At 37.7% G+C, this 14,993-nt stretch overlaps 1 protein-coding gene across 1 annotated transcript in view; it reads right to left on the reverse strand.

The window, feature by feature from the left end:
- CFTR (CF transmembrane conductance regulator) overlaps window positions 1-14,993 on the reverse strand; it is a 148,954-nt gene that overhangs the window by 15,530 nt on the left and 118,431 nt on the right. Inside the window, exons 22-23 of the mRNA XM_058681327.1 lie at window positions 10,245-10,496; window positions 2,998-3,153 (exon numbers count right to left, since the gene is read on the reverse strand). Coding sequence (XP_058537310.1) covers window positions 2,998-3,153; window positions 10,245-10,496 — 408 coding nt within the window. The remainder of the gene's footprint in view (window positions 1-2,997; window positions 3,154-10,244; window positions 10,497-14,993) is intronic.

Consider the following 14,993-nt stretch of genomic DNA (forward strand, 5'->3'; position numbering starts at 1 on the left):
TTTTTTATTGGACGTTCATAGGTTGCACTTGGATCTCACTTGGACATATCAAGGCCAACTGCTATCTCTACCTCTTACATAACTCTACTTTATTATTACACTGAGAACTGCTGACCCCTAAATTACAATGCTCTGAGCTTCAGCCTCATGTTTTGATCCTATCTCCTATCTTTCTATAGCAGGAATGCCCCACCTCTAGGGTGGGAGTTGTGTGGGCAGGGATGGTATTACCATAAACCTGCATTGCAGGACAAGCCTAATCATTTCCTCGGAATAATTTGCGGCCTTTCAAAGCTGTAAACAAAGCCTTAAAAATACAGTAACAATTATTTCATGCTTTCCATACATCCAAGGCTTATGGCTGGTGATCTAATGGTATTTGCATCGCCTATGCCAGTAGAACTCTAATTTTGCGCCTCATTATCAGACCTGGCACGGTTGCTTAGCAGCTAAAGTGCTCGCATTGCACATGCCAGGATCCCATATAGGTGCCAGTTTGTGTTCCAGGGACCCTGCTTTCCATCCAGCTCCCTGCTTGTGGCCTGAGAAAGCAGTTGAGGATGGCTTTGTGTGGGAGACCTGGAAGAGGCTCCTAGCTCCTGGCTTCTGGCTTCAGATCAGCTCATCTCCGACCATTGCGGCTACTTGGGGAGTGAACCAGTGGACAGAAGATCTTCCTCTCTGTCTCTTCTCCTCTCTATATTTCTGGCATTCCAATAAAAATAAACAAATTATTATTTTAAAAAAAAGCCTTATTGTCTCCTCTTTACTTCCACACACCTCGCATGTCAAAGTTGAATAAACCGAAGGAGATTCCACCTTGAAATGTACACCATAGCCTGTCTACCAAGTGGGTACATTCTCCAAGACAGATTTCTTGCTATAGCAGGGACGCACAGAAAGCCGTTTGCCAGCACTGGCCCAAACTATTGGCATCTGCTGATTCCTCAGGAACTTCTGATGTCTCAGTGTCACACATTTTAGATCAATGTCCTTGCAAGGTGTGCAAGATGGGAGGAGGAAGAAAATCGGGAAGGCAATCCAAAAAACAGTTCTCTGTGAGTTTCCTCCCTCCCTCCCTCCCTCCCTCCCTCCCTCCCTCCCTCTCTCCCTCCCTCCCTCCCTCTCTTTCTTTCTTTCTTTCTTTCTTTGCCCTCCTCCTCTCTGGGCATTCTCAAAATGTTCAAAAATTTTCCCTGGAGAAGAAATAGTATATTCTATTTGTAGAACCCTTGTCCTATTGACGGGTTCTGTTTTCAAACAGGCATCTTAGAGAAATGTACAACACCACCAGCACCTGTAAAGGAATCTCTCAATAGATTTCTGGATTATTTGCTTAATTCTTAAAATGCTTGACCTATTTACATTGTCTGCATGTATTCAGACATATGTACTGTACCAATAATGATGTACAACTATTATAACTATTACTTGTTGAATGTTGAAAGGAAGGAAGGAAGGAAGGAAGGAAGGAAGGGAGGGAGGAAGGGGGAGTTAGATGAAATATAGCAAAATTTGGAAAATTTTCTTGGGCAGAAAGGCAAGAGGAAGGATTTTCATAGCTCTGAACTACTCAGTTCTCCTTCGGATCTAGCATATTTAGGGAGTAAAAAAATCTCTCCACCACATGCAGGTAAAATAATGGAGTCCTAGTGAAACAAACTGACTTTCCCAGTTCTCTTATTCTAATGGGCTGGTTGTTTGAACAAGAACAGAAAACAAACAAGCAAAAACAGAACAAAAGAAGAAAAAAGCAAGCACAAGCTTCCCTGCGATAAGAATTCATTCCAAACTGAAGAACAGCACCTCTATGACAGTCACTTGTCTTTCAGTTTCTTCAACATTTTTATCTTGCTTCATACTATCACCTTGGGATACTTGTATTTTCACGGATTTCTTGATCTTGCACTAGATGACAATCCCCTTTTTCTTTCTGAAAGAAGCAGTACTGTTTACAAAACTCCAACCAGGACTGACCTTCTGGCAACATTTGTAATGTCTAGACAAGCAAATTCAAAGCACCAGTCAGACAGTTACAATATTTAGTGCCTCATTAGTTGAAAGGAACAAACGTCTCCCCCAAGATAAACTAGCAAGAAATGAAAAGTTGGTTTTTTTTCCTCTGTCTGGATTTGTAGTCAGTCTGCCAAGACATGCTCCTGGCATTTTAATTTTGAGTTAAAAGTACAGAACTGTTAGAACCATGGTAGGACAATGAGTTCAGGGCTTATTAGTGCGAAGGGATGAAAATGGTCATGAAAATCGTGAGACTAGCCATGGAGATGGGAGCAAACACTGACAGAAACACAGCAAATGCCTTTCAGATTCAGGCCTACATTAAGCCATCTCTTGGTTTCCACTTGGATCACTTTAAATAGAAATGGTGGCTATTTCTCTTGCACAAAAAGACAATGATACTGAGCCAGGGAGCCTAGGGTTACTTTGTGACTCAAATCACAATGACATTAAACAAAACAAAACAAAACAAAACAAAACAAAACTACAGATTAATCCGAGACAGTTCTTGCTATCCAAAGAACAAAATAAAAACACAGCCATGACACTATCTATTTTCAGGTCCATTACCTGGAGTGTGCTGGTGTTTGCTGTTTTCGGAGCATCTTTCACGTTTTGTTACAGCAATTCTCAACCTACTGTGATTACTAACTAGAAGCTCAGACCACTGAAGCAGCGGGGAAAATTGCTGATACAAGCAAAAACTCTGGGTTCTCATGGCACATGATGTCTTCTGAGAAATGTGATCAAAAATAACAAACACTTCAACAACTCTATGCTTCACAGAGCATTTTGAAAACTTTCAATTAGAGATATGCTTTTCTCTCTATGAACTACATGACCCACACACAAAAGAGCAGCAATGCTTAAAGAATCTACTTGACAGAATAATGTGAATTTCTTAAGTGCAAGTGTCAAATAATGATTAGAATGTAATACAATCCTGAGGATTTTTGTTCCTGACTCAGTCTCTTCACTCACCTGTGGGATCACTCCAAAGGCTTTCCTCCACTCTTGCAGACTTATTGAATCCCAAGACACACCATCAATCTGGATTTCTCCTTCAGTGTTCAGCAATCTCAAAAAGGCTGATAATAAAGTACTCTTCCCTGCGCCAGTTCTTCCCAGGAGGCCCACCTGTCAGGTAAAGATGACAGAGTCACTTCAGTGGCAGAGAGGCCATACTACACTGATAATTGTAATAGCACTTCAGCAACAACCATCAGGATCGTCTCTCCCACCAGCAGGGACAGACTTCTCATTTATTCATTCAAATGTTTTTCACAATCTCAATTCTGAGCATAGCTGACATGGTTTGGAAGAGCCTTCCTAGAACGAGATGCAGACTTCTGAGGAAGCTCCCTGCTAATGCACCCGGGAAAGCAGCCAGGTGCAAGTACAGGCTCAAGGACTTGGATCCCACTCACCCAGTGGGAGATCAGAGTTCCAGACTCTTCCCTCGTCAGTTTTCCTCAGCCATTCAGCCATTTGAGGAATGAATCACTGTGTGTGTGTGTTTTCCCTCTCTGTGTAACTCTTTCAATTAAATAAATAAATGTTTATTTTTTTAAAAAATGAAAAGAAGCTGGCCACACAGAACCACATCTAGCGATGGTGTCATTTGCCACTGACCTGTATTAATGACAAAAAGGCTGGAAAACGCCTGCTTTGCATGAAGGAAAAGCAGTGGAAAGCAAATATAGTGGTTTAAGGCACTTGTGAGTATACTCAAGCCAGAAGCAGCGGCCAATCACTTTGACACAAACAAAATTAACAATATGTCTAAAATTTTAGTTACTGGCCCTAAAAAATTAGGCAAGTATCACTTTCAAGCCTGCCAATCAATCAAGAATATCTGCAGGAACCTATCTGTGCCCAGAGAAGGTCAATGGAGCCAAGTCCTTCCCACACCTCAGTGAATAAGCAGATTATCAAGTAAAATTCTTACGTACACTGAGACCAGCAGAAAGGAAACTTGAGAGACCAAATGGTAATTAAGGAAAAACAAAACAAAACAAAAAACAAATAAATTCTCCTTGTTACAGAAAAACTCAAAAATCACACATAGCATTGAAAGTGTGAATACATGCATTCCTGAGGAGGTCAGGTGGTACATACAGCCCACAGAGAACCCTGATTCTGGGTCCTGAGTTCACCTCACATCTTCACATCCCAGCAAGGTGCTCTGGATGGGTAGGACCTTCCACAGTCATTCACTGACCTCTCACAGACTGACACTCAGACACTGAATTAGTAACCTTTCCTTACATCATTTCTGCTATAATGGTCTGGCCTCTCTACACTATAGTGACCATGTGGTCTCTCTTATTATTTGTTTTGCAACTCACACTTGAAAACCACACCTATTGATGGCCTATGATGTGATGTTTCGATACATGTACATACACAATGTATACAAGGGGTCTTAAAACGTTCATGGAAAATATTATGAAAAAAATACTAAAAGAAACTTACCTTTTAATTCCAATTTCTATGAACTATTAAAACCACTTTTATGACATTCAAATGAAGGTAGGCAAATCTAGCTCCTCAAACATTTATTATTTCTTTCTGTTGAAACTACTCAAAATCCTTTACTTTTAGCTATTCACTCCAGGTATTGCTTTTCTTTTTAAAGATTTACTTTATTTTATTTTATTTTATTTTGGAGAGTTAGATGTACAGAGAGAAGGAGAGACAGAGAGAAAAGTCCTCTGTCCACTATTTCACTCCCAAGTAGCCAAAACGGCCAGAGCTGAACTGATCTGAAACCAGGAGGCAGGAGCTTCTTCCAGGTCTCCCATGCGGGTATAGAGTCCCAAGGCTTTGGGTCATCCTTTACTGTTTTCCCAAGCCACAAGCAGAGGGCTGGATGGGAAATGAAGCAGCCAGGATATGAACCAGTGCTCATATGGGATCCTGGTGCGTACAAGATGAGGACTTTAGCCATTAGGCTACCACACCAAGCCCCACACCATCTATTGTGAAGGATAATCCAGTGCTGCAATTCAGCACTTAAAAAAAACACATAAAAAATTAATTTCTAGGTGCTTACTCTCAATGTCCATACTTAGCACAAATCTGCAACAGTTTTTGAACAAGATCAGTGCATGGATCACCACAAATGTCCTTGATTATATAGCATCCCATACACAACGATAATAATAATAATGATCTATTGAACACTTATTAGGCATCTGACAATAAAAAGGCCTTTGGGGTGAGTTAGTAACAACATTAGCAATGGAAGGTCTCTTTCTCTCTCCCTCTAGCTTACACTTGCTCTTTCTTTTTTAAAATATTTAAGACAATATCTATGACAATATTGACATTTCTGATATTAAAGATTGTGCTCCTGACTCTCACAAGTGTTTGCTCTTTGCAATAACAGAAAATCAGGTCACCAAAAGCTGCACACAATACCTTGTTAATTTCAGAGTACAAAGGATAACCAGGGAAGACTTATTTTCTCCTTCATTATTGCTTATGCTATGTTAAGAATGAACTTCATTCAGGGCAGCATAACCTATCTTATTTTCCATTTGATTCTCATTACTTGGCACACTTGCTGGCTTATACAAGAGGGACAGGCAGATGGAAGGAAGAATGATTGAATGAATGAACGAATACATCAAGTTTACTGAACCCATAGTCAATACTGCAACTCTTTCTTTAAAAATCTTATGGAATTTCCTATGCATATTTCATTTTTTAATTAGCTCATGTTACGCAAACCTATTACTAGTTTTGTACAAGTTATTTGGATGTGCCACAAAGGTGAGGTATGAGGAAAAAGAAAGGGAAGTTATATTAGGAAATGATTTGATCTAAGTTATACCAAAGCTTTTTGGTAAAAATAGGTTCAGGGCTAAACCCTGTATTATTAGTCAAAGTTTTAATGAGTAGGATAAATGCCCATGATCCCTTTCCTCCACAAGCAAATGCTCTAATTTTTTGAGAATTCAATCTTGATGTTGGGATTAGTCTGTATGGAGAGGCATCTTTTTAAAGTTATCAGACTGATACGGTTTCTTTGTATCATTGAACTTCCGGTAATTCACTGTGTCAGACAGGTTTTTCAATTGCATAGGATCTCACTGGTTTGTACCTAACAAAGCCTTTTTGTTTATACAATTGGCACAGCTAATTCTTTTCCGGGATTTGCTTTTCCAGGCTTCTCAGTGATCTGTTTAGAAATGTTAAAGTACCTCCCACAGATAAGCTCTTTAGACATATCTTGATTCCAAGTCAGTGTTTTCTAGTAACTTCAATTTTCCTCCTGTCTGAGAATTTTGGATCAAGATAAGTCAAAATATCATGCAGGGAGTTAAACAGTGCTAAGTGTGGTACTAGTTGTACTTGCAGTGTACCATGAATAGAACAACTCCAAGACATTTCTCTCAGTGTGTTACTTGCCGTTTTAATGTTGTAACAGATAGAAATCTATTGTAATTGTTTGTTGCATCCTTGTAGTCCAGCTGTCAAGTCAAGGGAAATTTAGATATACAAGGTGACTATAATTATTCACAGATCTCTGCTTATTATTTAAAAACAAAAGTCCTGAGAATTTATAGTACACAAACCCAGTATGAGTTACTGAATGAGTCAGCTACTTCACATCAACGTTTATCAGGATAGAAAATGAGATATATTTAACACACCAACAGGCATTTATACTCTTGTGCTGATATGATCTGAATCACTGGAATTATGATTTATTTCTGGCATCTCAGTATTTTGAAGGAGCCACAAATAGAGAAGACAGCTATGTTCATCCAAAATAATACTCCTTGAAGTAATGATTATCTAAACACTACAACATATGCAAAATACATATCTGAAGAATTTTGGTAAATCCAGGTTTATCATAAAATAAGATACTCCAAATTAAACCCCCCAAACTGCATATTGAGAAGAAAAAGAAAGGAAATAAGTAAAGATACAGTTGGGCTATTAAGATAAAAAAAAACCAGCTTTTAAGAACGGGCTATTTAAAGTTTAAAAGAAACAGAGATTTTTAAAAGCAACAGTAGTGAAATTATTGCTATATTTCTCATGCATTAAAAACAAACACTTTAAAGATTCTATGAACTGAAAGGCCCCAAATAAGAATAAATAGATAGAACATCCTTTCATAACATAAAAAATACAAACTCTTTTAATGCAAAGATGCAGTATTTTTTCTGCACAAAATACTAATTTATCCCATCTAATCACCAAATAGTCAAGATCACAGAAATTCACTAAAGATTAAATGATATAACAATTTAAATCCTGAATTGCAATTGCTGTTTTGTTTTGAAGAAAAATAATTAGCCTATAGAGGAGCCTGTAGTTTTCTGGATACCCCAAATGGCATGTTACGTGTGTCTATTTCTGGGTCTGGTGTAATGACCCAGTGGCTAAATCCCCATCTTGCAAGTGCCGGAATCCAATATGGGCTTTAGTCCATGTCCCGACTGCTTCTCTTGCCATCCAGCTCTCTGCTTGTGGCCTGGGAAGGCAGTCAAGGATGGCGCAGAGCCTCGTGACCCTATACCTGCGTGAGAGACCAGAAGAAGCTCCTGGTTCCCTGGGTTAGAATCGGCTCAGCTCTAGCTGTTGTGGTCACTTGGAGAGTGAACCAGTGGACAGATCTTTCTCTCTGTCTTTCCTTCTCTCTATAAAATCTGCCTCCCCATTAAAAATAAATAAAGAAATAAATCTTTTTGAAAGTCTTTCTTTTTATAAGTTTTACTTATTTTTATTGCAAAGTCGAATATACAGACAGGAGGAGAAACAGAGAGGAAGATCTTCCATTGTTGATTCACCCCACAAAGTGACTGCAATAGCCGGTGCTGCGCCGATCCAAAGCCAGGAGTCAAGAACTTCCTCCAGGTCTTCCACATGAGTGCAGGGTCCCAAGGCTTTGGGATTGCTTTCCCAGGCCATAAGCAGGGAGCTGGATGGGAAGCGGGGCCATCGGGATTAGAACCAGACCCATATGGGATACTGGCACATTCAAGGCCAGGACTTCAGCCACTAGGGCATGGCACTGGGCCCTAAAAAAAATCTTCCTACTTCTTAATGCAGAGCCTAATCCTGGTTACTGCAGCCATTTATACAGTGAACCAATGCATGGAAAACTCTCTCCCTCTCCCTCCCTCTCTTCCTCCCTCCTTCTCTCTCCCTTCCTCTCTCTTTTCTTTCCTCTCCCCCCGTCACACTCCCTCTCCCCCATCTCCCTCCCTCTCTGTTCCTTTCCTTCTCCCCCTCTTTTTCTCCCGTTCCCTCTCTCCTCTTCCTTCCTCCTTCTCTCTCTCCTTTCCTCTCTCTTTTCTATCCTCTTTCCCTCTCTTCTTCTCTCCCCCTCTCCCTTTCATTTCATTTCTCCCCTCTCTGTAGCTCTGCCTTTTGAATGAACAAATAAATTTAAAAAAAAAGAATAAAGAGAGGGCATTACACAATGATAAATGAGTCAGTTCTTCAAAAGACACACCAATGCCTAATATGCATCTGCCTAACAATAAAGCACCAAAATACATGATAACAATGCAAGAAACAGAAAAATCCACTATTACAGTTGGAGACTTCAAAACTCTTTGTAAAATATCAACATATTCAGCAGGCCGAAAGTCAGTTAGGACATAATTGAACGCAACAACACCAACAATCACCTGCATATAACTGGATATTTTGAGCCAAATGAATATAAAAATCCAACTTAAAGCTATGATACTGCACAAGTATTGCTTGAAGGAAATTTATATAATTGAATGTATATATTAGAAAAAACAAAGATCTAAAGTCAATGATAAAGAAAACTAGGAAAATTAAGTCAAAAGTAAGCAGAAAATGAAATAATATAATTAAAACTAAAATTGGATCAGTGGAGAAAATTGACAGAAACAAAAGCTGGTTCATTGAAAACATCAATAAAATAAACGTCACTAATTTAGGTAACAATGCAAAAAGGAAGAACATCAATTACTAAAATCAATATGAAACAGGGTGTATCACTAGAGAGCCCATGGTTATTAAATAGTAATGAAAGCATCTACAAAAAAATTCTTTTAACAAATTTTATAATCTAGATAAAATGGCCCAATTTCTTAAAAGACGTGTATGGTAAAACCCAAATAAGCTGATTATCCTATATCTATTAAGTTGAATCAGTAATTAAGACCTTCCAAAATAAAAAGTTTCAGACCCAGATGGTTCACTGGCTGAATTCCACAAAAGATTTAAGGTAAGAAATGTCTCACTTTTCTGCAACCTCATCCACAATATTCTTCATGAACATAGGTGTTAAAAATCTCAGCAAAATTTTGGCAAACTTAATAATGTATAATAATAACTGTATGCTACAACCATGTGAGATATACCTCATGTAAATATGGCTGACTCAGCAAATAAAAGGCAGTTAATATAATATACCAATCATTACAATAGGTGAATGGAGAAAAATAAATGATCAAATTGATGCAGCAAAGCATCTGACATAACCCAAGATGTACTGAGGATAAAAACTCTTGCCATCCTAAGATTAAAAGGCAACTTCCTCAGTTTGATTAAGGTGGGATGATGAGGATGTAACCCCATTATAAGAGCATTGAATTGTCAAGACATCAGTTATGCCCAAACTGAACTACAGCTTCAAGGCAATCATAATAAAATTCCCGCAAGTCTTTTCAAGGATGTCTACAAAATACTAAATTTGCAAGAGGGAAAAGACACATATTGTCAACCTAATACTGAAAGAGAACAAGCGCAGAGACCTGACTCTCCTGACCTCTAAAAGACTTTACAACGGACTTAACAGCTTGAAGTACCACGGTACCTTCAGTTGGGCAACATTTTCAGTCTCCCAACTCATAGACTCAAGATTCTGTCTCTCCTTCTCTCTGTATATTTGACTTTGCAATAAAATAAATAAATATTTTAAAAATCTTTAATATTTTCTATTGGGGGTTTAATAGCTTTTTTAGATAATAACTTAGCAAATGATGAGATTTCCTGCAATGCAATCACTGGAAAATGCACCTATTATTTAAATTCAGGACTCCACAAATCAAATTTTGTGTGAAAACTAGTAACTCTGTGTAACAATAACTTGAAAGATGGATGTTCAATATTGATCCTACTCAACAAGAACTGTGTTACAAATGAATTCTATTATGTTGCTTTAGGCTACTGGACTTCACTTAATGAACACAGGTTTAACAAGGCAAGCAATGTTGAAATCTCACCCTCTGGCCAGGACTTATTGAGAAGGAAATGTTCTCTAGTATGGCGTTTCCACTGTCTATATATTTTGCTGTGAGATCTTTGACAACCATTTGGCCCCCAGAGGGCCAGATGTCATCTTTCTTCACAAATTGATTCTCAATAATTGTAACTTTTGAGAGCTGGCAGTTCTTGGATGATTTGATAGACTTGGTAGGTTTAGCTTCTTCAGTTGGCATGTCAATAAACTTAAAGACTCGACTCACAGACCGCATCTGAAATGAAAATAATAACACTTTGTTTTTGTTTAAGAATGCAGATAATGTCATAAATAATTTGATGTCTCTTAAAAAAAATAAGATGTGACGCAGGTTACTCATCACTAAGCTGTCAGTTTTCAATGAACTAACAGGAAATAATTGGGTATAATTAAAAGCTTAACCACAGAGAATTAACCAGAACTTACATGAATAGGCTCTGAATGGACCTGTTTATTTTTGTGATCACTTAATTCTCAGTTGCGCAAGCCACACATAAACAACCAATCCATTCTCAAGAGAATAGATGATGTCAAAGGGAAGTGTTTTTTTCTACAACAAGAACTGTACAATGCTGTATATTATAATAAAACCACACCTCAAAAATCACTGCCAAGTATTCCTGCCTTTTTCTTGAACTACTTTAACAACTATCAACAATTCTTTGTGTCAACTGGGTGGTAAGTGGACTCTTGACGTGTAGTGAAATTGAAACAAATTCACAATAATCTTCAAGTAAATTTAAGTTACTGAAAAGCATGTTTCTGCAGTTAAATAATTTTTATCTAAACTGCATAAATATTAATTTCCAGGGCTGAGGAACATGGGAATGCATATTATATTTGAAGTTAACTATGTACTGACCTTTTCAACCTGGGCATGTAGCACTTCATAATGAATATCTTTAACTTGCATGGAAATAATTTTAACTATTTTAAATGTGTTTAACTTATTATAACATCACACTTCACAGACTAATTATGATTCACTAGATCCAAATTGTAGTTTTTAATAATGGCCTTGTATTTGTTAATTCCTAAATAAATATCTGAGCAAGTAACAAATGAGTAAAGGAATGGACATATGGCTGAATACACATTATAAATGAATAAAGATGAATAAAAATAGTGGATTTGGAAAGCCTATACTCCCACAATTCCAGGTTTGAGAGATATCATCCTGGAACCTTTGGTTCAGCCCTTTCCAGCTATGAGAAGCTGGGGGGAAAAAAGCAAAAGCTTAATGAACAGAATTTTTACTAATACTTTTTGAGTCCTAATAGTAATTGTTGATGTTGGCATCATTCTGCCAAGAACTTAGCTAACCTTGTAATATTAATGTACTATCATCTATAGCTAAGGTTCAGATTTTACAAATGATTCTTACAAAGAAAAAAGGCGGAGGGAATGTACTTGGGCACTTCCCCCTTATTTCTGTTTTTCATTATCAAAAGCTAAAATAGAAAAAAATTCTTTATCTTTGTATGAAATGACTGCTGCACAATTTAGGTGCATTTAAATTTACTGATCTACCTTCAAAATCAAGAATTCTAATTACAGTAATTCTAATTTCATTAGCCATTTTCAGCAGTGTCATTGATAAAAAAAACCTACTTATGAAGTTCTTTCTTATTTCTAGTGATTCTATACTTCAGTTACCTTCATCTGGAAAATATCTTTGAATTATATGTAATAAATTAAGATTCAAAGTCAAACACATTGTTAATAGAATTTGGAATATTCAAAGCCCACACCCATTATAAATAACTTTAGAGGAGACAAAAGACTATAATCCCATGTGTAACATTTTAAATTCTGAATTATAAGTGAATTTAAGGGGTTGCTAATTCTGATTCATGATTAATTTTCAATTAAGTGTTCTCTTGAATTTCACTGTTTTTCATTTTTATGTAACTTTGCTATTCTAGACATGGTCTGAAAGAGAAGTCAGAAATATCACCGAGTTGAAATTACCAGAGAAATAGCTAAGATGCTTTTTGAAATACCTTACCGATTCATATTCAAAATAACTTATAAATTTTATAAAACTTGCTAAATCTTTATAACTTTAAAAACTGAGATTTATTTCTGCATATTAATTCAGTGAGTAATTTTAAACTACTTTTAAATAATCTAAAGTATCAATAAGGGCATTACATAATAATGTTATATAATTCACATGTTAATTCTTCCCCATAATCAATATAACAAATATGGCTGTTTAAATGACTCAAAATTACATGTTGTGTGTTTTTTCTTTATTTTACAGAGCTTCTAATCTTAAATGTAAATCAAATACATCCAGTAAACTCAGAAAGCGAAACTTTCCCCAACTCACCATGTTTCTTAAAGGATACTTGCTTAAAAATGGCTCCAAATTAGAACATAATAGTTACCCACAGCATGATCAAATATCCCTGACGAAGAACACGTTATTTGATCTTAACAACAGTCACTCAGCCATAACATATGGGAAGATGTTCCTTCAATTCAGTGGATCAGAACATTTTCTGACAGGAAGAGTAGGTAGGCAGTGCAGACACCTGTATCATGGTTAGTTTCACAACCAGTGATGTGGCTAGATCCTATAATGAATTACTAACCGGTCTTTTGTATCTCATGAGTTCTTTTGGTTAGATAGTCTACCTCCAGACTGCAGGGAAAAGCCACATTCTAGCTAGAGCAGAGAAGACGAACACCGCTCTCCAAGCTGCAAAACCAGGCTTCTAAAACTAAAAATTGGATATTGATAGTTTAAAATATTTGAGCCGTCTGAACACTGGATTTATACTTCAAAAGTCAAAGCCCCAAAGAGTCAAAACATCTTGCTCATGAAAAATGGCAGTCGAAGACAAACTCACAACTGAGGCTCAATGACAACCCTCATTTTGCAATCTGATTCTAGGGAGGTTGCACAGGAGTGGGAAAAATAAAAAGGCTTAAATGTCAGTTTGTCTAAAAGGAGATCTCATCCCACAACTCAGGTTCTATCCTCCAGTAGATTTGTGGGATCTTAGAACACACGAGGCCTGCGCCTGAACTTCAAGACGAAGCTCACTACATGGCAAACATGGGAGCAGTAGAGCGAATAGTAACATAGCATGTCCAAGCACAGATGACTTGATATGGGTTCAATTTTCCCTGTAATTTCAGAGTGATTCTAACAGGAAGTCGAAGTAAGCCTTTTGGTTTTCTAGCGACACAGTAGTAGCTGAGAGAAAGCTCAGAAACATGTTACTTCAGTCAGAATAGGGTGGCCAAAGAGTCCATCTACCTGGACCACACAGCTCTGGGTGTGACAGACATCAGTGCATCAGATATTGGGAGCAGGACCAGGGACAACATCGGGGCCAGACACTCCTTCCTCCCCTGATGTTGGTGCTCTGCAAATGGACCTGGCAAGACTGCTTCCTCCACTCAGAAGAAGACACATTGAAAGAGGAAATAAATCCAACTACAGGGAAAGTAGAGTCCTACTGCTTGCACGTTTGATTTCTTAGCCAAAAATCCATGGCTGCTACCCAGTATAAAATCTAGGTTTTCTGGAATCCCAAGCTTAGGTAAGCTTTAGAAAAAAAGAATGAAACTTATGCATTTACTATTAAGAATAGGGCCTTCAAACGGGCTCATGTGAGAGAACCTAAGCTTTATGTCTCTTGGGCTTTAGGCTCGACCCATATTGCCTGTGACTGTAACCTTGGTCAAAGCATTTCTTATGGCAGTCAAACAATGGAATATTCAAAGCTTTCCTCTCTCTCTCTCTCTACTGCTTTGCACCATGCAGTTATTTAATAAATCTTTGTTCACAATGAATGAATCCATTGTTCTGCCTCCCGTGTAGCAAGCTCTGAGGTGCTCTGAGCACATTAGACGGGAGTCTAGGCTGCTCTTCTGCCCCTCAGCTTCTCATCCTGAAAATACCTGTTGCTGTTTGGATAGGATGGACGTTACAACATACCAACCTATTTTTAGTCTCATCTATTTGTTTTTATTGAGTGGTTTAAGCTCGCCTAATCCTTTCTCTCATTTAGAATGTTCACTATACATTTTCATGTGATAAGCAAAAACCACTACACGTCATGGCATGGCTGCCTAGGTTGCACTGATGGAAATTCAGATTTGGCAATGATCGGAGTGGACTATAGCCTGGCAAGTTGCTTAGTATCAGGCTGCTGCTTCTTCTGCACTGACCGGGGCTACCCAAGGAGTGAGAGGGCAGCCTTGTCCTGGTCAGAGTCTGCCCTTCTCAAAAAAAAGTCTCCTTGCTGTAACTTGGAGTTTAGGTGCAAGTCTGTGTTAGGTTTTCAGAGTAAAAGATGAAGCTGAAATGAAAAACCAGACACTGAAACGTTAAACAAAATCTTCATTTGTCCACAAGAAAATTGAACATAATTTGTAGATTCCATAAAACCCTAGAAAATTGAAATTTAGTCAAAATAAGGTAATCATATGTCCTTATGAGTTAACTGCTTCAACTTCTGGGCTTCATCATCCAATGTTTTATGATCCATAATTCCCTTGAATACCTTAAGGAGAAGTCAATCTGCACAACTGAATCTCATTATCTTCATAAAAAAAAAGACTATTTAAAATCACTAATCTAAGAAGAATGAAGTTTTTTGGGAAAGATTTGAGTCTGCCTAAACTTACAAGGGATTCATTTAAATCAACTCATTTGTGTCAACAGAACAAAGTACTTGGTCCTCTTGATGTCTCTCCTAGAGGTCCTAGTGAC

Source organism: Ochotona princeps, chromosome 25, assembly GCF_030435755.1.
Source record: "Ochotona princeps isolate mOchPri1 chromosome 25, mOchPri1.hap1, whole genome shotgun sequence".
In the NCBI taxonomy this organism is placed as follows: domain Eukaryota; kingdom Metazoa; phylum Chordata; class Mammalia; order Lagomorpha; family Ochotonidae; genus Ochotona; species Ochotona princeps.